The sequence below is a fragment of the Rhineura floridana genome, chromosome 3 (assembly GCF_030035675.1).
Source record: "Rhineura floridana isolate rRhiFlo1 chromosome 3, rRhiFlo1.hap2, whole genome shotgun sequence".
Lineage (NCBI taxonomy): Eukaryota > Metazoa > Chordata > Lepidosauria > Squamata > Rhineuridae > Rhineura > Rhineura floridana.
The window spans coordinates 21,391,372-21,413,674 of record NC_084482.1 but is presented as its reverse complement, the minus strand read 5'-3'; the positions used below and the strand labels follow the sequence as shown (position 1 = coordinate 21,413,674).

Sequence of the window (22,303 nt, the reverse complement as noted above, 5' to 3'; positions counted from 1 at the left end):
TGTTGTGAGGGGACAATGCACTAAAAGATACTATATGCAATCTTGATGTGGATCAAAATAAATACCAGAAGTCTGAAAGTTTTGCAAAACATGTACCTGAATTAGGGATGGAAAGATTTGTCAGTTTCCATTCTTTCAGTTTCCATTTGTTCAATCTTAAATTAAGTTCTCCATATTTCTGCAGCAATTTGTGATTTCTTTTTTTAAAATCCTCATGAAAGTTCTCTAGCATTTTAGTGCAATTTTTTCCTAAAGAAGACATTTTTAGGCAGATTTGACTAATGTAAACTTTTTTGTAAGCCATTTCTTGTCATATAATACATTTTTGCATGTTATTTTCCGTATATTCATTTTTATGCACACTTTCCCCTAGTATATGCATTTTTGTAAACACTGGTGGGAGAACTGCATAGCAAAATCCGAATAAGTGTGAATTTTGAAGGATAGGTGTGTTTCAGTTCTCATATTGTTTTGGAAAGTGAGAATTGGACAGATTTGGCTTGAAAGACAAACTGAGTCAAAAATTTTGCCCGGCCCTAACCTGAATCCAACCTTCGGTTGTTCACACTTAGCTTTGCGTCTGGGATTTACCCACCTGATAAATGCAAACAATGGCCACAATATCAAAAGCTGAGCACTTAGCATAGTTTTAGCTTTTCCTCCACTGCAAATTATTAGTGAATCTCTGTCCTGTCCCACCCTCTGCTATCTAACATTCCTCGGAGGATTTGTTCCCTTCCATCTACCATCTACATCTACGAGCTGAGGGCCATGCGGGTTCATAATTTTATCCTGTTTTTATGGCACTTCAAGTCATGCTGCAAGAATGACAGACTTTTGAAATTTGTCCGTGGGGGCTTTTTTTCCCCCAGGTCCGATTCCTTGAGCAGCAAAACAAGATGCTGGAGACCAAATGGAGCCTCCTGCAGGAGCAGAAGACCACACGGAGCAACATTGCACCCTTCTTTGAGACTTACATCAACAACCTGCGGAGGCAGCTAGATGGCCTTCTGAATGACAAGGGACGCTTGGAGGGAGAGCTGAAGAACATGCAGGATCTTGTTGAGGATTTCAAGAACAAGTAATGTACTCATAACGGGGTTTTTTTTGGCAGAGATGAGCAGGTTCAGGTGGCCTATTCACAAGGCATCTCAGGTTCTCCTTTAAGGGAACTGTGCTCAAAATCAGAGAACTGAAGGCTACAATCCTACACATGTTTCTTTTTAATAAATCTCATTTATTTCAGTGAGGCTGACTCCTAAACTACTAGATACAGCATTGCAGTTGTGCCGTGAGAGCCTATGCATGTGTACTCCAAAGTCTGTTCCACAGGAGGATTCCTGCACTTTTAATGGTTAATGCAGAAGAAGGAATTCCAGATAGTGTAGCTGGCATGACAAGCTCCGCATGTTGAAATTTCCTCTTCTAATACAACCTATAAAGGGTGCAAGAGCCCTGTCCTCTTTTTCACCCTGCCACCATAAGTCCCATTAAGTTTGGTAGGATTTACTGCCAAAAGAGCATGTGCAGAACTAGCCTCAGATTATTTGCACGCTGCCCACCATCACTGTATATGTGTCTGCTCAGAAGTAAGAACCACTGAGTTCAATGGGACCTACTCCCAGGTAAATAATTGGGTGTAGAATTGCAGCCTCAGTGTAATGGCTTGCTGGATCTTCCAGTGCAGGTAAGAGATGCATCAGCTTCATAAGGAACTGCATTGAATATCCAGAGGATTAGGGTAGAATAAAGCTAACACAGGTAACAACAGTTACTTAGAGACTTTTCAGGGGCCCAGTTAGGTTCACTTAGTGCAGGGGTTGAAGACACATGGCCCTCCAGATGTTGTTGGACTCCAACTCCCCTCATCTCTGACCATTGGTTATGCTGCCTGGGGCTCATTGGAGTTGAAGTTCGGCAACATCTGGAGGGCCACAAGATCCCCACCACTGACTTAGTGCATCCAAGATCTGGTACCCATTTAGTGTCTGAACATATCTGTTCCTGCCTGCACGGATGTCAGAAGTGTGTCTGCATGGAGTGGAAAATCCCCAGACTGAAAGCTGACAAGATGTTTCGATCATAGGGTTGTTACAGTGTTACGGTCGGAAACCACACATGGCATTGTCCATTGCTGTCCCTGCTCCTGTCCTTCCTGTTTTGTGGTAGAGCATGACCTCAGAGTGTGGGAACTGTCCACGTAGAGCAAGGATCTAGAATAAACGTTAAAGGAATAGAGACTTAACAGTATGGAAGAAAATAGCAAGTGGATATAAAGCAGAATGGCTGTGCTTCAGCCAGTGTTTGGGAACTCAGACATTTCTGGACTCCATAATCTCTGGCCATAGGCCATGCTGGCCAGAGCTGATGGGAGCTGGAGTTCAACAATATCTGGAGGAGTCCCCGTCTGACATATATGCTACAGACGTTTGCTATCTAGACTGCTTCTCCATCATTCCAGGTTTTGTGTGAAAGGTGCATTGTACACAGAAGTATGGGAGAGCCACTCGCATGTTCTCTAGCACTGCTTCCTTGTGGCTCTACTGTAACGAGATTATTCTTTTTATGAAAAAAGTCAAGAAGCTCGGGCTTGGGGGAAATCCACACAAAACTTTTTCTGTATGACATTGCTATCCCAAACATCTCTGCAATGGAAAATGTAATATGTGGAGCAAGTAATTGGGGACAGATGTACAATTCCAGTGATGGTAGCTGCTGTAAAAAGTGTGACTGTGGAAGTGAGGAACCTCAGAGCCTAATGTGGCCCTCCAGCTCTCTCTGTTTGGCGTTTTGAGATGCTCCCCAGGTCACGTTCTATTTCTAGCCACATCCTTCACTGCCCTTGCTTCACACTCTCCTTAAGTGTTTTTGGTTGGCTGGGACATGTCTTTGAACTCTGATAATCCTGCTGGCTTATCTGGGTGGAGGATAGAGAATGGGGTGCGAGAGTGCATAGAACTGGGATGGAATGATCTCTCCATTTCAGTTCTCTCACTTTCTAACTTTTCTAAATCTTAATTTCGGTTCTCTTCATTTCTGCAGCAATTTGCAATTTTTTGGGGGGGGTACTTCATGAAAATTCTCCAGCATTTTAGTGCAATTCCCCCCCCCCAATAAACACATCTTTGTAGGGAGTTTTGACTACATTTTTGAAATCATTTTATCCAAATATAATGTGTTTTTGTATGTTATTCATTTTGTGCATACTTCCCCTAATACAGTATATGCATTTGTGTAAACATTGCTTGGTTGGAGAACCACATCACAAAATGTGGATAAGTGCAAATTTCAAAGGATGGCTGTGTTTCAGTTCTCATATTGTTTCCGAAAGTGCAAATTTGATAAATTCAGCTTTAAATGTGAACTGAACTGTTTTTCTCCCCCTTCCCTAGTGTAGAAACTAGGCAGTTGGTACAAAGATCAAATTTTCATTCACTGTTCTGCTCACTTTTGCCTCTGGCCCCATCTACCACTGGCATATGGCCCCTGGACGGCTACCCAGAAGGGAATGTGGCCCTCCAGCTGAAAAAGATTTGACACCCTTGTACTGTTGTGATCATGGGAATTCCTGATCGCCATATCCATTATTTTTATCTATACAAGTTCAAGCGAGGATGGTTGGAGATGGCTCTTACTTGGAAAGTATTGTAGTCCCTAGTCTAGTTGAATTTTAGTTAAGAATGGAATGCAGCAATGTTGGCAATTGCAACATAAAATATGAGGAAAACATGTGAACTGTAGAAGACAAGAATGGGGAATATGTGACCTTTCAGATGTTGTTGGACTACAGCTCCAATCTTTGGCCAATGGCCACAAATGCTGGGGCTGGTGGCCAGTTGGTAATTCAACATCTGAAGGGCCACAGGCTCCCCGTCCCTGGTGTAACAGATCATTGGTTGTTTAAAGGAAAGAAGACAAAGGGCTTCTTGCTAAAAAGCCAGCTTTCAAGTTGCCTGGAACTAGCTGTGGAAACCTTCAGGAGTCAATCAAGGATTGTCAGATTTTATTCAATATTTGTCTAAGTGGCTTCAAGGAAGGCAGTAGGACTGTGCTGATAAAAATGTGTTTGTGGTGTCAAGTTAAGAGGTATTTCTGGGGGAGTATTTAGTTTCTTGTTACAGTTGCGGTCTGTAGATTGTTATGTGTGTAGCGGTAGTGGAAATGGTTTGCTTTCTTTTGCATGGTGTGGGCCTTGTGCAGTTGTGTGGTTGTTCTGGAGCTCTTGGTGCAGGTGCACTTTCTCCCTTCGTGGTTTGGATCATGAAGGTCAGGTGTCATCTGTGAGGTCATGGATCCCAGGGGTTCTCCTCATGGATCCCAGGGGTTTGCCTCACAGTCACAGCACAGAATTGGACTGGATAGTTGTTTGCCCCTCCTGCTTCCATCTCAGATGATTTCTCAGTTATTTATAGCATATATGTAAAATCCCACCTCCACCCCTTTTTGCCCCCTCAACAATCATGCAAGGTTGTCTTAAGTTGTGAGAGAGTGACTGACCAAGGTCACCCAGCCAACTTCATGACTGAATGAGGATTTTGATCCAGATCCCCCTAGATGAAGTCTAACACTCTTCAATACTACACCACCCTGATTCTACAGACCTCGAACTGAGGTCCTGTTGTTTCACATATGCAGTGCTCTAAAGCCAGGGTACATTACATTGCAGTTGTTACACTTTTGCTATGTATACTGTTTTTATGCATGGTACACACTTTAAAAAAGCAAGCTGTGCCATGTACCATTGAGATTACCTCCTTTGTGCAGTCAATTCAAGGAGCAAAATGCTAGTGAGTGAAAGGTAACCCCCCCTTTTCCCTCCCTTGTCAAAGAACTGCTAAGAGGAAGGGGGGAAATAATGAAAACACTGCATCTATCGACAGCTCTGCATTTCACAAAGGAACACACCTGGTGTTATTAAAAAGAGTTCCATGGAGACGAGCAGAGCAAAGGTTGGCAGTTGATCTTGTACAAGAAGTCCTTTGGTCTCCTAGAGAAAGTCCGACGGGGAGTAATTCCCCACCCGAACCCCCACTCACCCACCCTGCCACGCCTATAGAGCTTAAAAAAATATATGAGTTGGCAAGCCGGCTCAGACAGGAACAGAAAGCAAACAGTAACTGATAAAGCCTCAGGGTGTGTCCCCCATAGAGGAGAAAAGTCAATAGCTAGTAATTCTTCTCCAGGTGCAGTCGTATTATGCATAGCTGGAATAACTGGGGGAGGGGAGCATGGGAGACAGTGACACTGGGTAGGGCTTGGTTAGGGTTGCTATATCATTAATCAGTTTATTTACCCTTTTTAAACAGGTGTCGATGCTTTACAATCAAAGTTTTCCTGTGTGACACCAAGGGCATATCTATACTGCATATTTAAACTGGTTTAAAAGTCACTCTGTTTCCCCAGAGAACTCCGCTGGTAGTCATAGTCCTGTGAGAAGGGTGCACGTAAATATTTCCTTCTGGGAGGAAGGGTGGGATATAAATTTAATAAATAAACAAACGAGAGAGCTCCTGGGCCAAACTACAGTTCTTTTGGGGAGGGAAGACAGAGTCATGACAATGAAAATCATATAAAACTGATACAGGTTTGTAGAGTAGATTTTGTCAGAGAAGCGTCTTTAAGACAGTCTCATACTTCTCAGATCACATCCAAGTGCTGTTAATGTGGGAGGCAATTCAGAAGAGAAATGGCATGCACACTGCCGCCAGTGAGGCTTTACATCAACTGATTTATATCAAAGATGATTCAAGATTTAGTGTGGAAACAACTTTAGCTGTGCTCATACTCTAACAGTATTTTCCTGGCAGGATGAGGTGTTGGTCGCTGTTCACAGTTGTGGTCGACTTGGCAGCTTGGAAAACACTGAAAACCTGAGCCCTCCCACTTGAAAGTCCCACTTTTCCCTTCATGATCTCACTTTGAGGGAGTGGATCATCACTGCTTCTCAGCTCTGATCCTCCATCTGCAAATAGGAACTCTGCTGTACATTTATTTGTAACATGGGTTACAATCTGTATGAAATTCATTTTCACACTGCCTGTGAGATCAGCCATTGTTAGACCTGTTTTACAGATAGGTAACTGAGGTCTTGGCAGTAAGCCTGTGTCTTGACTGTACTGCAGGAGAGGGCTTACAAGAAGAATTGCTTCTCTATGAAAAAAAAAATCCTATGCATGGGGGGGAACAGGGACTCTCAGTATGTCAATGAGAAGGCTTGACTAGAATTCTTCTTCCTGAAATCTAATTGTCTATAGGACAGGGGTGGGAAGGAATGATGAACGTTCATGTGAGCCCCACCTACAATCTGAAATAGTATAGTCCAGGAACAGACAAGAGTTTGTGAAAATTAGGGCTAAGGCTGAGGAAGTAGATCCTCTTGAAGATTTACAGAGATCCCAGTCAGTTCATGACTGAAGTGGGATATGAGCCAAGAAGAAAATACATATTGCACTGGATTGAGATTGTTGCCTTCTTCAGTTCACAAAAGTTTTTTGATCCAGCACAGGGATGCTGCTGGCAGAGGAGGAAGACGACTTTTGTTTTTCATTCCTCCTGTAACCATTGCCCACATTGTCCTAGAGGATCCCCCAACCCCCAGAACAGTATGGGAGGCAATACATTTTTCTTTCTTTCTAAAGTCATCTTTCCCCCTTCCTTTCACTGGTGGAATGTCCCTAGGCACTCCTGCTACTGGGAATGAAGTCAGAATCCAACTAGGGATGGGGGAGAAATTCAATTCAGTTCGCATTTAAAGACAAATGTAGCGATTTCACAGCCAAATGTAGCGATTTCATGCTTTCCAAACAGAAACACACAGCCATCCTTTGAAATCTGCAGCTATGCAAATTTCGTGATGCATTTCTCCAACCAATGTTTACAACAATGCATATATGAGGAGGAAATGCATAAAATGAACGCATTATAGCATACAAAATGCATTTTACTAGGAGAAATTGCTTGTAAAAAGTTACGCTAGTCATACAAAAATGTGTTCCAAGAGAAATTCACACTAAAATGCTGAAGAATTTTCATGAGGATTTTTTTAAAATAAGCAAATGAGCTGCAAATTGCTGCAGAAATGTGGAGAACAGAATCTGAGACTAGAAAAATGAGAAACTGAGAGAGCCGAAACTAACAGATCCTTCCATCCCTAAATCCAACCCATTAATTGTGTTACATTTTTAATATCTTGCCCTTCCTCCAAGGAGGGCAGCCTATTTTATTCTGGAAATAGCTTAAACTGATAGTGTTTGGCTCAGGACTGAGCTTCATGTCTTCATGCCCCCAGTCCTAGTCCATCACACATGGAATATCTGTGCACTCCCCCCCACCCCCAATTTACTTACTTACTTAGTTATTCTTTATTTATATCCCACCATCCTTCCAATACTGGAACTTGCGGCGGCTTCCAGATAAAAGCACATATAATTAAAACATTCAGAATTTACTTATGTTTGCTTTGAAAGGCTGTGGGTGGGTGTTGGGGAGTTCAAACTGCTCAGGATTAATGAATCCATTCTAAAGGATCTTACCCTTAATATGTGCCCTAGATCAGGGATGGGCAGACTTCAAGCTTGTGGGATCTACTATTGCTATTTGCTAGAGCCTGAGGCCTCCAGTTACACTAGACACAACAGCTGTTTTAGGTCCACTTTCAGAGGCACTATGATATTCAGTTGCTGGGCACTCAGTGGGGAGAGTGCTGTTGCACTTGCGTCCTGCTTGTGGGTTTCCCATAGACATCTAGTTTACCACTGTGAGACCAGGAGGCAGGACTAGATAGACCTTTGTCCTGAACCAGTAGGGCTCTTCTTATGTTCTAACCAATGGCACAGAGTTGTTGTGAGGCTAAAGAGAACAGCCCCACTCTGAGCTCCTTTGAGGAAGGGCAATATATGAGTCTAATTTTTTTAATTTAAAAATCAGTTCTCAATTTCTGTGATTTATGATGGATCAGATTTTTAGAAAAATTATTATGGCACCAAAAAAAAAAAAAGCAGAAGTACTAATTTTATTTATTTATTTCATTTATGAATCACTTCCTATGAGGCATCCCAAAGTGATTTACAAATACAGTAAAAACATATGTAAAACAATTACACATATATAAACAGTTGATACAATTGCATGTATAAAAACTTTCTTTTTAAAAAAATTGCATAGAAAACCATTAACTACAACAGCAACAATTACATGTATCAAACCAATTCAATACAGATACTAACTGGGATAACAATCTCCACTTAGAAGAAGGCTTGTTGAAAGAGGAAGGTCTTCAACAAGCGTTGGCAAGACAATAGAGATGGTGTTTGTCTGATATAAAGGACCACTTTGAAGTCATGATGCCTGGAATAAGGGCAAAGCCCATTAAAAGGAGTGCTGTAAATAACACAGAGGAAGCCCTGCCCTGCCTTTTACTGTCTTTGGGCACTGCCCTTTGAACTCTTTTTTGTTGTTGTTGTTGCTTGTTTGTTTGGCCTGCTGATAGCCTCATGAAAGGATACTGGCAGGCACCCAGGATGCAAGCCGGAACAGCATTGAAGTGAGGAAACAAATAATGGGAACTGTAGTTTGGTAAGGGTGCTGGGAATGGTAGTTTACCTCTCACAGAGCTACATTTCCCAAGACTCGGGGGGTGTCTTTAAATGCGTGGTGTGTATGCAGGCGGTATTAGCAAATATTGAAATTGAGATCCCTTACAGTCCTCTGGTATTTATGCTTAGGGGCTGTTGCCAAACCAGCTATTCATCATAAGAAAGGGAGAGAAAGAGAGAGAGAGCGAAACTGTGTTTTTTCCCCACTTTGAAACAGTATCACTTTCTTGGCTCTTATCAGATTTGAAGATCAGCTCTAATCCTCAGATCCTTCTAAGCAATAATTTGCTATTGTCCATTTTATACGTGTTCATTGTTGTGTTTGTCAGTCTGTACTTTGGGTAGCTTTCTTTCTTGTTCACAAACTGGAGGTAAGGATTAGGGCTGCTGCAGATCTCAGTACTATTTCCATGATTTCTTTTGCCTCGCTGTAAAGTTGCACCAGTTCAGGAAAGAGTATGTAATTTTCATAAAGGGTGTTTATAACTCATCACGCTTTCCCCATTGAAATAGCACTGATCAGCCTGCTCTTCCATCTGGCGCTGGCTATTTTGCATTCTTTCTCCATGCTGTGAAACTGGCCTAGCTATGCAAAATAATTTGCAATGGTACCTATCTTTCTCTTTCCCCCACCCTCTCCACTCTCAGAATCCACAATAAGTATTGGAATTGGTTTCGGACCCTTATCTGTAATGACAAGCATACACGCTTCGCTCCTGAAAATGAAAATGACAGATATATGTTGCATTCCTATTTGGTAAGGTTTCTGAAAATGTGCAAACAGGCAGATTTTGCGCATAGCAAATAGGGGCCTTGTTTAGTTATCTTGGCAGCCAAATGCCAATAACTGGATCAGAATACAATATTCGTGTTGCATAGTGCAGGTTATCAGTGTGTAGCTTATATTCATTTATTTGATTAACAATGCAATCTTAAGACTGGTTGGGGGAGAAATCTAAAGGCGATTTAACCGCCCATTCTAAACCCTGTTTGGACTCTCACTGGCATGGTAGAAGTGACATCAGAGGGCCGCTCTTCCACTTTTGTCCATTTCACAGTGTTTTTTTTTCTTTTTTATTCCATTGGGAACAATAGGAGGGAAATTAACAGGAGAGATTTGGGCCAACTCCTTTGGAACCAAGCTGTTTCCTGGTCCTTCCCACAAGAACACACCCCTGGCACAGCTCACGTTTGGCCCTACAGACGTCAGAGTTCTGATGTTGGTTGGACCAGGTTGTTTCCCGTTTCCATGGTGGCGGATTCAACACTGGATCTTCCTCTCCAAAATTTAGACCTCTATCTCCAACACTGAAAAGGGAGGGCTCGTGTTTCCCTTTATCCTTGGGATGCCTTCCCAGAAGCTATCGGATTATCCCAGTAAAATTTAAAATCTGTAGCCCATCTTATTTAGTAGCTTCCAACACTTGGGAATCTGATATGAAGAATTGTTTTACAAGGTATGATTATTTTTCTGCAAGCAGAAAAAAATGAGGGAAAATTGATTGGCATTGAAAAAGAGCTGGGGGGGGGAAGGGAGAACAACCGTACAATATTAATACTGTTGATTTCCTAGGGAACAGAATTTCACTCTGGAGGTTATGTGCTAGGATTTTATGACCAACCTGCAAGTACATCTAAATGCTGTGCTTTTATATCCCTTCCCTAACAGATATGAAGATGAAATCAACAAGCGCACAACGGCAGAAAATGACTTTGTTGTGCTCAAGAAGGTGAAAAGCACTGTTTTCTATTCATACTGCCATTGAGAATTAAACACATTCTGACTCCCACAACTAGCTGGTTGAGTGCATTGATTGCCAGGCTCAAGATTCTAGTGCTGCAAGATTTTTCAAGTAGTATTACTGCAAGTACTATATGATCAGGCTCTGCTAGATTTGGTCAGTCAGCAACAGATAAGATTAGATTTTGATACTGTTATTTTAAATTGCCCAGCACGAAATTTTCTATAAAGTTTCATTCCGATGATGATTTACAAATTCATTTAAGAGTGAATGCTAGTTGTGTGAACTGCAGTGCAGAATTATGCAGTGTGAGGCCTGGTCTACACAAACAGCAAAAGAGTTGGTAAATCTGTTTGGGGGCAGTGCCACTGCAGACTGTAGATGAGGGGGTCACAAAGCTGAATGATGGTCCATATTAAAAAAAAAAACCTTCATGGACATAGAAAATTAGATGTCATGGAAAATGGTTCTAGACTTGCTTTCTCCCTGATATGCTAGTTTTCTATGTACAGGGACTTTTTCCCCTCATGGTAAGCTTTCAGTCACATAATCCCCCACCTGCAACATAAAGTGGTACAGTTTTTGCATCACAACTCCCATCTGCTCTTTGTGGGAGCTAGAACTAAACTCAGTAAAGATTCTGAAAGAAAAACCTTCATAAAGATTAGACCCACTTTTACAGAGAGTGGGGGAGATGGGAAGATCAGAGGATTGTTTAAAGTTATCCATATTGGGCACCTCTGATGATATTAATTACTCTGACTATTGCACACACTTCCTTATTATTTGGGTTGGGCACGCAAAGTTTTCCATTGTGCAGACATGGTCTTTCTCTTCCCTTGTTTACAAATCAAACAGATAGGGCAGAAAAGGATAAAAGACACACAGGAAAGACAGGTGACTTATCCAAGGTCAGACAGGTCAGTGGCAATGTTGGGAACAGAGCGCTATCATGGCAACCATGGGTGCACATGTGCCTCCAGTGCCCCCCTCCTCCCACTAAAATTAGGCTTTAAAAAGCAAGCATTCTGCTGTAGCCAAAAAAATAGATGGCAGTGTGTGCTTGGTTGCAATATGATATGGGTGGGGCCTATGGCAGTTTCTGTGGCTTGCAAATGTCCCAATGGTCCCCAAAAGGTTGGCAACTCCTGCACTAGGACAAGTTCATTGTAGGAGCAGGGCACAATGGTTTTCATCATGATGGTGAATAACTCTTGGAACATGGAAGTGGAATTCTCCTTTAGTTGCACAAGGTAGCAAACATTTTCTCTTCATCTTAGCTCTCACACCATTGAAATCTCACTTGGTTCCCTGGTTATGCTTTTAGGACGTTGATGCCTCCTACATGAATAAGGTGGAGCTAGAGGCCAGGGTAGATGGACTGACGGATGAGATAAACTTCCTGAGAGCGCTCTATGAAGCTGTAAGTAAACGTCTCTATGCTATCTCCACCCTTTAGCACAACCTTCCCCAACATGTTGCCCTCCAAATGTTGTTGGACTCCGACTCCCATCAGCCCCCGGCCAGCCTCGCCAATGGTCAGGGGTGACAGGAGTTGTAGTCCAGAATAGCTGGAGGGCACCAGGCTGGGGAAGCGTGCTGCAGCTTTCCAGGATTTTAGCTGGTGGTCCTTCCCAGCCCTGTCTGGGGTTGCCATGAATTGGACACTTTTTCATATAAAACATGTGCTCTACAACTGAGCTGTGGCCCCGTCTCACATGAAGGTCCCAAAGTGGGAGGGAGTATTTTCGCTGTGCACTAACTTAACTATTCAGATGTAACCTTAACCTTGGTTAAAGAAAAAAAAGAACATGGTTAACGGTTGTGTTAGGTTATGGCCTTTGAGGGCACTGATTTTTTCTCATAATGAAATAATGTTTGCAGTCATTAATGATATGGAAGATCACTGCCCTTAAAGGCCATATGCAGCCATAAATGCTTATAGGTGGGTGACTGGATGGGTTTACTTACTGAAATTTTCACGAGAAGCTTTGCTTGTTGTTAATTCAGCAGAAAACTGCCTTTTAGACTTGGGTCATTCAGATTCGAGTCCAATGTGGCAGGGACCATATTTCACATTGTATATTAGACAATGATTAATCCCATCCTTTGGATAGGTAGACTAATGTTCCATTTGAATGGAGCTACATAAAAAGACATATAGAGGATTAAGACTGAAAGGCGTTGGTGAGAAGCAACACTTTGCTCCAAAAGAGAATGGGTCACGTCTAAAGAAGTTTCATTTGAAAATCCAGTTCCCATATAAGCCATTGAATGCAAAGGATGATTGCTTATTCTTTGTAATGAAAGCAACAAATACTGAAGATATATAATTTTAGCTGTCTGCATTTCGTTTTTGTTGCACTTGCTTCCCTTTGACTCATAGCCTTCAGGCTATTTGCCATCCTTGGCCTTGGCACTGTAAAATGTACAAAAGCCTTCATGGCTGACTTTAGGTTTGGTAGTGAAGCCAGTAAGCCCTTGATTAGCATACCCGGTTGTTGTCTCATATGATTCTTGTGTGCAATAGATAAAAGTCAAAAGGAGTTTACAAAGGCTGCTGATTTAATGAGTTAATATTGATATTCTTGTGGCAGGATGAGCTCAGTATTGGCCACGTTGCAGGAACTGGAGGAAAGATTGCCTCCAAACCTGGACCAGTTAATCATTGATACTGATGTCTGCGTTTCAGTGGGACATTTGTCCACATGATTATTTAACTATATGCATGGTAAATCACATAGCAGATAAAACTGCAATAAGGGTTGATCTGGATGTTATAACCCCATGGTGTATGTATGTATGGATTTCCCCACAAATGCCCCAGATGAAAAGTTCAAGTTGGTGTGATGAAACTGGCACTGTGGCATATGTTTTGAGTTATAATTTGGGCCATGGAGAAAGCTTTACCCCATGAAGTGCATTCCCACACCCATTTGAACCAAAGGTCTATCTACAGATTGGAGGCTGTCTTTCCCACAAAAGCCTTGAAAAAAGCACTGATGCTTGGGCAAGGAAACGTTAAGGCAAATAGGCATCGTTGTATAGTCATGGGCAAATAAATTAAAAAATAAATTTATTTATATAATATATACATTTAATAAATAAATAAATAAAATAATAATGAAGGTAGAGATGATGACCATCTCTACCTTCCCAATTTTTTAGTCCATAAGCAGTGGATGAGGGCTTGTAAAAAGATGCAGGAGATGAGGCTGTTGATGTCCCATATTCTTTAAGGCAGGGATGGGAAGCCTGTGGCCTTCCAGATGTTGCTGGACTTTAATTCCAATCAGGTTCAGCTGGCATGGCATTTCTCCCAAGGGACCAAATGCAACATGCAGGGGGGAGATGATTTATTTCTTTAAAAGTATTTCTGAATGGTTTGATTTTTAAAAAGCCAGGAGTTCCCAAACTGTGGTCCACAGCCCACCAGTGGTCCATGAGCTTTATTCAGGTGGTCTGTGGGTTTGTGGTTGAAGATGGGAAACGGTACATCCATCACATTAAATAATGCCTTTAATTGTATTTGCTTGCTTATTTTATTTCTTATATTGTGTTTTATTGTATTTACAATTTGAATTCTATGGATTACCACAACAGGCAGAAAAATGATGAAATGGTCCACTAAGACCCTCCGCAACTTTCAAATGGTCCATGGGGGGGGGATTTTGGGGATCACTGCCCTAAGCAGTATACATTCATAGACCACATAAACAATAAAACAATATAATAAAAACAAAGATAAAAATATAAAAAAACCTGTAAAGCAGGATTATAAAAACAGAAATTCCGTAATGGCCAGGTCCAATCTTGTGGTTCAAGGAGAGACTGTGCAAAAAGATATATCTTGACAAAATATCTGAAGAAGCTGAGGGATGTACTTCATGTATGGCAGAATGAAGGGCCTTCCAGAGTACAGGGGCAGTGGCAGATTTGGAAGTACAAAACTAGTAGAGAAGGAAGGATCAAGTTATCCCCCCCCCCAACCAGTCTCCAATGGAGGTTGCATCTGGCATTAGATAAAATGAAAGAGAGAGAGAGTTGGGGACAGGATACAAAACTACATATGATTAATTCCATGCATTGTTTGAGCCTCAGCATCACACACTATTTTGGAGAGTTTAGAACAGCCTTCCCCAGCCTGGTGCCCTCCAGCTGTTTTGGATTACAACTCCCATCAGCTCTGCTGACTGCGGTTGATGGAAGCTGCAGTCCAAGACATCTGGTTGAGGAAGGCTGGTTTAGAGAGATTCTGGTGCTTTCAGCCTACTAATCCTGCATATCAGTTCTAAAAGTGAATTCCAGTGGCCATTTTAATCAGCTGATATGCTGAGACCCCAAAACTTCCTCTTAGTATTCCACCCACCCACTGCTGATATAGGAGATTAAATTGGTACTTGGCTGGGTCAGGAAACTTGGCATCAGGAGCTAAGGCCATCTTGCTCCTCTCTGTATCCCGAAATGTTATAAATCCTACTAGTTCCTGATCTGAAGGAAAGACAAGATGTTAAGAAGGATGAAAAAAATGGAAATGGACTGCCTTCAAGTCGATCCCGACTTATGGTGACCCTATGAATAGGGTTTTCATGGGAAGCGGTATTCAGAGGTGGTTTACCATTGCCTTCCTCTGAGGCTGAGAGGCAGTGACTGGCCCAAGGTCATCCAGTGAGCTTCATGGCTGTGTGTGGATTCGAATCCTGGTCTCCGAGATCATAGTCCAACACCTTAACCACTATAGCACACTGGCTAATAGACAGCAAATGCATATCTCTTAAATTTTCCAGGAACTGAGTGAGCTGCAGAACCAGGTCTCCGATACTTCTGTGGTCCTTCAAATGGACAATAACCGAAACCTGGACTTGGACAGCATCATTGCTGAAGTCAAAGCTCAATATGAGGAGATTGCCAATAAGAGCAGGATTGAAGCGGAAAGTTGGTATCAAAGCAAGGTGAGCGACTGTGGCAACAATGAACTCATAAGGAAATAAAGGGTTGGCGATACTGATAGTATCTTTCCATAATGAACTGGTCACCAGTTACGGTCTTGACTAATAAGATGTCTGTGACATTTCAGACTTTTACATTCCCTAATTCTAGGTAGTTGCTTTTGTTGAGGAGTTGTGTTACCCATGAAGGATACCCCCACTCCACCTCCCCCATGATGATTATTTTGTTATGTGCCTTCAAGTCGGTCATGACTTATGGCGACCCTATGAATCAGCGACCCCCAATAGCATCTGTTGTGAACTATCCTGTTCAGATCTTGTATGTTCAGGTCTGTGGCTTCCTTTATGGAATCAATCCATCTCTTGTTTGGCCTTTTTCTACAGCATTATTGTCTTTTCTAGTGAACCATGTCTTCTCACTGTGTCCAAAGTATGACAACCTCAGTTTCATCATTTTGGCTCCTAGAGATGATGGTCAGAGATAGTTCTGGTTTAATTTGTTCAAACACCCTATTATTTGTCTTTTTTGCAGTCCATGGTATTCGCAAAGCTCTCCTCCAACACCACGTTTCAAATGAGTTGTTTTTTCTCTTATCCACTTTTTTCACTGTCCAATTTTCACATCCATACATAGAGATCGGGAATACCATGGTCTGAATGATCCTGACTTTGGTGTCTTTGCATTTGAGGACCTTTTCTAGTTCTCTCATAGCTGCCCTCCCCAGTCCTAGCCTTCTTCTGATTTCTTGACTATTGTCTCCATTTTGGTTAATGACTGTGCTGAGGTAGTGATAATCCTTGACAAGTTCAATGTCCTCATTGTCAACTTTAAAGTTACATAAATCTTCTGTTGTCATTACTTTAGTCTTCTTGACGTTCAGCTGTAGTCCTGCTTTTGTGCTTTCCTCTTTAACTTTCATCAGCATTTGTTTCAAATCATTACTGGTTTCTGCGAGTAGTAGGGTATCATCTGCATATCTTCAATTATTGATACTTCTCCCTCCAAGTTTCACACCTCCTTCCTCTTGGTCCAATCCCGCTTTCCGTATGACATTATGATTATACCTACCTTTCACTGCCCTCAGAACTCCCATAATGGAAATGTATAGCTCCAAGCTCTTTGATCTACCCATTGTGACATCATCATCAGTTTAACCAATTGTTCCTCTCGCTCTTCTACTTTGCTTTGTTCTGTGATGATGCCTCTTAGATAAAGCGCTCAGCATGCTTCACACAGATAAGCAAAGAGAAGGTGAATAAATGAACGTTTGCGGGCAGGGTGGGGTTATTTTTGCAATGCCTTCTTCTGTACTCATCTTCCTCTTTCCACCAGTATACTACCTCCTCCATGGTGCAAGCGATATATACTGAGTGGCCCTGCCACCAGAAACAAAAGCCCAAGGTGAGGAAAAGAGGTTGTTTTGCTGCAATAAATCCCCCACGCACCTTAAACAGCATCTTTCTCCTGTGTTAATCTCAGTATGAGGCCCTGCAAGTCAGCGCTGGGAAGCATGGAGATGACCTGCGGAGCACAAAGAATGAGATTGCTGAGATTAACCGCACAATCCAGAGGCTGCAGGCTGAGATTGATAATGTGAAAAATCAGGTGAGTGACAGGAAGGAGCCCATCATGGTGTTTTCTATGCTGCAAAGCAGGTGCTGGCTTAAAGGAATGATGGGGAGGCCCATGCACAGACCAGACAGGCCCCACTCCCCCACGCCTCTCGTGACTTTGCGCTGCAGCCGAATGCCAAATTGCTATCTGCTGTTGTGTGAATTTACCGGCATCGATTTATGGAATCTTTTTGAAAGCCACGCAACTGTCCATCATTACATGGTATGACAATATGCTCCCAAGAAACGCAGACTGGGATTCTGTTCCAAACCTGGCTGGGGAGTAAGGATGGGAGAAGAAATTCAGTTTGGTTTTAAAGTAAACTTCCCTAGCTCGCACTTCATGAAACAGTAAGTGAACTGAAACACAGTCATCCTTCAAAAAATTCACACTTCTCCAAATTTTTCAGTGTAGTTCTTGAGCTAAATAGTGTGTACAAAAATGCATATTCTCTAGCATGTGTTAATATGCATGTATCAGTGAAAATAATATACAAATGTACATTATATTAGGGGGAAATCCTTGAGGAAACGGATATATTAGCCAAAAGTGCCTACAAAAATCTGTGTATTAGGGTAAATTTCCACAAAAATGCTGATGAATTTTCATGAAGACTTAAAAAAAAAATATATTACAAACTGGTGTAAAAATGTGGAGAACTGAATTTAAGTTTGGAAAAATGAGGAACTGAGATTGAAAGATTTGTTCATCCCTCCTGGACAGAAGAAGATGGAACTGATGAGCTATCACCATTTGCCAGCTCTGCCTGCTTTCAGTTGAGTTCCTCCTTCCATGCAATATGTGTCATGCCTGCAGTATGGATATTTTGGTGGGACTATTGGCAATTTTGGGAGGAATTATTTAGATTGGGAAAATGGGAGGGGGATTAAACACCCCTTTCTTCCACTCCTTGAAGAAATGGATGCTTCCTGCAGCTGTTTTAAAATAAACAGTTACAAAGTCAAGAGATCTGATCACCAGTCTCTTGCATTATGTTTGTTTTGACCCTTAGGAACTATAATTTGGGCTTATAGTTGTGGGTTTCCCTTAGGCATTGGGTTGGCCACTGTGAGAACAGAATGCTAGATGAAGGTAGGTTTTTGGGCTGATCCCACAGAACTCTTCTTAATATTGGTTCCATGACAGTTAAGGCCAAAGACTTTTTCATCTCTGGCAAGCTTTGTCCTCTGGCAAGCTTTGGCAATTTGTTGAGTGAATGGCATATTAAAAAAAAGTAGTAGTAGTAATTGTGCTGATGAGTGCCCGTGAGGACTGGATATTTCATGATGAATTAACCGGAAAGCTTGCTTGCACAAAAGCAGGGAGATAAGTCATTGTGAATCATTCACCATAGTGTTTGTTTGGCTTTAGGGCAGGGTGGTTTCAGCAAACATCCACACCGAAGCAAACAGTGTGACCCCGGGAAACTCACATCTGAATAATGAATGGAAGTTTTGAAGCCCAGATGTTCAACAACACACCCTTCCTCCTTGATATTTGCATTGCAGACTTGCATTGCATTACAGGAGAGTCTAGTACCAATAACAGAGCACTGGGAGCGCAAGAAATAAATGACGGGCACCAGTGGCAAACGGCTAGTCCTCTTTGCCTCATATGATCAGCAATCTGGTAGTAAGCAGCTATTGCAGCATGGACAAAGTGCAATATAAGAAGCCGCAGTATATTGTCAGACCTTAGGTCCTTCTAGGCCAGTGCTGTCTATTCTGCCTGACATTTAGAGTGGCTGTATGTCCTACATCATAGAGGACCAGTAGTGTAGTGGAAAATTCAAAACTGCAGGGTCCTTTCATGATAGTCATGCCACACCCCCTCACAGTCATGCCCCCTTTTCCAGTTTCCCTCGTCTCCCTTGCTCTCCCAGTCATCTTGCAAGTGTACACCCCACAACAGACGACCCTAGGAGCCAGTCAGCATGAAAGAGAAGGCTGTGTGTTAGCTACTGAGAAAAGTCTTCTCAGTGGCTGGCTCCCCTCCTTTCACTCTGATTGGCTCCAATTAGTACGAAAGGACAAGAAGCCTTTTCAGTGGCTAACACACTCCCTTTTCATGCTGATTGGCCATACGTAGGGATCTGGCTGGGACCCTGCTCCCAAAAAAGTACCAGGTCTACGACCCCCCACAACCCTGGATGACTACACCCCTGCAGAGGACAGTTCTCTGTTTGAAGAACTGCCTGTTCCAAGTCCAGCTTAAAGATAAAGAACCCTGAGCAGGGGGTGATGGGGCCTTGAAATTGCCCATCAACAGCTAGTTAGCACCTGGACAGGAGGTTGAGCAGGCACACACAGGTCACCTGGTCACAGTTTTCCCCACTGGAGAGATGGATTGTATTTCAATTTAGAATACAATAAGTAATTCTAAATTTGCATCTGTACAAATTTTAATGCCATTCTGTGCCCTCCTTTTTCCTCTTTTTATGGAGATGTTTATGTGGCCGTGTACCCCACTGGCAGCGGCTGTCCACGGTCTCTGGCAGGGGTCTTTCTCATTACCTGGTTCCTGACCCTTTTACCTGGAGGTGCCAGGGACTGAGCCACGTGTGTCACTCAGCTGTCCCCCCCCCACCTCTCAGGATAGAGAGATGGAGAGACAGAACCTCTGGACAAGCTTTATGTCTTGGTTTTTTCCAGCGTGCCAAGTTGGAAGTGGCCATTGCCGAGGCAGAGGAACGTGGGGAGCTGGCTGTCAAAGATGCCAAGGGAAAACTAGATGAGCTGGAGGCTGCTCTCAACAAAGCCAAGCAAGAGATGGCCCGCCAGCTACGAGAGTACCAGGAGTTGATGAACGTCAAGCTGGCCCTGGATATTGAGATCGCCACCTACAGGAAGCTGCTGGAAGGGGAGGAGAGCCGGTGAGTGTCAGATGCAGTGCTCTGGTCATCTTGATTTGGTCTGCAGTGTTTCATCCATTGACTCGTTAGCTTGATTGTTTATTTTAAATATAATTGACTAAAGAGGTGCTCCCAAGCAGCAGATTTTTAAGATGGATAATTGTTTTTTAAACAAGTACTCTTAAAACATTGCAGATGGTGAGAACTGTGTTAAGGGGAACATTTGTCCTTGATGTCTCACATTGCCTCTTTTAAGATGCTGCCTGCTTCTTGCTTCAGAACTATTTTTTTTACCTATTTGCAAATTCATACCAATGATCAATTAGTCTATAAAAACTTATATGGCTGAGTCTCATGCGGCTGAGATTTCTCGAATCAGGACAGGCCTTTACACACTGTGCTTATGCAGTTCACACATTGCCAATTGGCAGCAGTGTAAGCAGGGGGGTGGAAGCTCCAGCAGGCATTAGCAGTTCTGGCCTTGTGGCTCCACTCTCCTCCTTTAACCACACCCATTTGTCACCATCCCCTCCCATATCTGGCCCTACTCCCTTATTTAAGGAAATATAGAGAGTTGTATCCAATCCTAGTTCTACTCAGAATAGACCCACTGAAATCAATGGGCCTAAGTTACTCTGAGTGGAACTAGCCTTGGATACAACTCATAAATTATAAATAACAGTGCCTCTGTGCATGGACAATGCTTTTCCCCTCCCTGCTGTTGCTTTTCTTTACACACATACAATTAAAGAGCAGGGCGGCAGATGGCAGGGCTTTTATAAGGGCTTGAATGCTGGCTCTTTTCCTCTTAAGAAACAAGCACTTTGCATGGACCACGAAAGATAGGACCGGCTGCAGGCAAAAAAGGCTGCTGTTGTAGTCAAGGCCAACTGATGTTCTGAGCTATTAAAATTTGTTATGCTATTAATATTTTTACTTTGATCAGTTATTAGTTTTTAGTTTTCATTCTTTGTTATTAATTGTGTATGTATTGATTGTGACAAACTAATTTCAACAATATTGAATGTGACAAATTCACAACTTTATTATTTACTCATTAAATAAGCAGATGTAAAAATGTATACAAAAAGTAGCTCAGGGTTCATTATAGCCTGACTTTCTTGAGCCCTCCACCCTTAAAAAAAACTTCTGGAAGTTTGTGGTTCCCAGCCCAGGGGTTGTACCCAATGTTGGACCTGCTTGGAGTAGACCTGTTGAAATGAACTAACATGACTAATTTTGGTCTATTAATTTCATTGGATCTACTCTGAGTATAACTGCAATCCATGTCTTCTCTGAAGTAAACTCCATTGGGTTCAATGGGACTTACTCCCAGGTAAGTGTTTATTGGATTGGCAACAATTTCTTCTGTGTTCCCTTTCTGTCATCAACAGCTATAATCCTCTGGGCAGCATTAGAAAAATAAGAACTAACCAGATCTCTTTATTTATTTTCTCAATAGGCTGGCTGGTGATGGAGCTGGTTCTGTGAGCATGAGTAAGTTTGCTTTTTTCATCCCACCCCCACCCCTCTTTGGCTCCCTTTCTACTACCACAAATTTTCACAGTACATCAAAACCTGACAAACACAGCCCACTAAGCACCACTTAGGGTATGGACAAAAGATAAAGTCTACTGCTTGTAGTGAGATCATATATTATACAGCCACAAGAATGGCTGTATGCTATAGCCAGCATGGATTTTTTTGCATTCTGCCATGTTAAATTGAAAATAACCCCCATGCCATTCTGTTGCTTCCCATAAGCTCATTTCAAAACAAAACCTTACAAAACTTATAATGCTGAATTGAGAAATGCTTGCTTCACAACCCAAGTTTTAATGGCGATACACAAAACACTTACAGAGAATAATCAGTTTAAAGTCCAAAATGAGTAAAAAAAATCCAGACTCGTGTTGGACTTTTTTCTGTCAGTGGTCTCATAATTTGTTGAAATCAATTAAAAATCAGCCATGTTCACAGAGTATTTGTAATCCTGTTACTGACCTTGCTCCATACTCTGACCCTCAATTTCCCCAGATTAAATTTTTTAAAAAGGCATGGCTGATTTTTAATTAATTTAAGAAAATTAACATTGGAGTCAATAATAAGTGCAGGCTTACTCAGTAAAAATCAACTGTCAATGTTCTAAAAACCTCACAGCTGCTTGGCTTGGCTAATCAGGAGATTCCTATTCTCCTGATAGAGCTCCAATGGCCAGAGTGGTTTAACACTCAGCCCCTCTTCCCAGTGAAGTCTGGGAATTGGAGCTCTGTGAGGGAAATAACGGTCTCCTAAACAACTCTCAGCACCCTTCACAAATTACATTTCCCAGGATTCTTTGAGGGTAGCCATGACTGTTTAAAGTGGAATAAATGTCTGGATATGGATATGGTCAGGGTCAGCCTTGGTTTAAATTTGGGTGGGAGACTACATGTGTCTGCCGTAGAATAAAAAGTTGGTGAAAACCCTGAAAAATAATGATACTGTTTACAATGTTTTCCTTTTGGAAAGGAAAGGAGCTTTCCCTCTGCCTGGTGTCTACCCACCTAGTC

The 22,303-nt window shown here is 42.2% G+C and overlaps 1 protein-coding gene across 1 annotated transcript in view; it reads left to right on the top strand.

Moving 5' to 3' along the window:
• Nucleotides 1-22,303, top strand: part of LOC133379508 (keratin, type II cytoskeletal cochleal-like) — a 29,292-nt gene that overhangs the window by 2,011 nt on the left and 4,978 nt on the right. Inside the window, exons 2-8 of the mRNA XM_061614918.1 lie at nucleotides 873-1,081; nucleotides 10,264-10,324; nucleotides 11,664-11,759; nucleotides 15,124-15,288; nucleotides 16,766-16,891; nucleotides 19,552-19,772; nucleotides 21,214-21,248. Of these exons, the coding sequence (XP_061470902.1) occupies nucleotides 873-1,081; nucleotides 10,264-10,324; nucleotides 11,664-11,759; nucleotides 15,124-15,288; nucleotides 16,766-16,891; nucleotides 19,552-19,772; nucleotides 21,214-21,248 (913 nt within the window). The remainder of the gene's footprint in view (nucleotides 1-872; nucleotides 1,082-10,263; nucleotides 10,325-11,663; nucleotides 11,760-15,123; nucleotides 15,289-16,765; nucleotides 16,892-19,551; nucleotides 19,773-21,213; nucleotides 21,249-22,303) is intronic.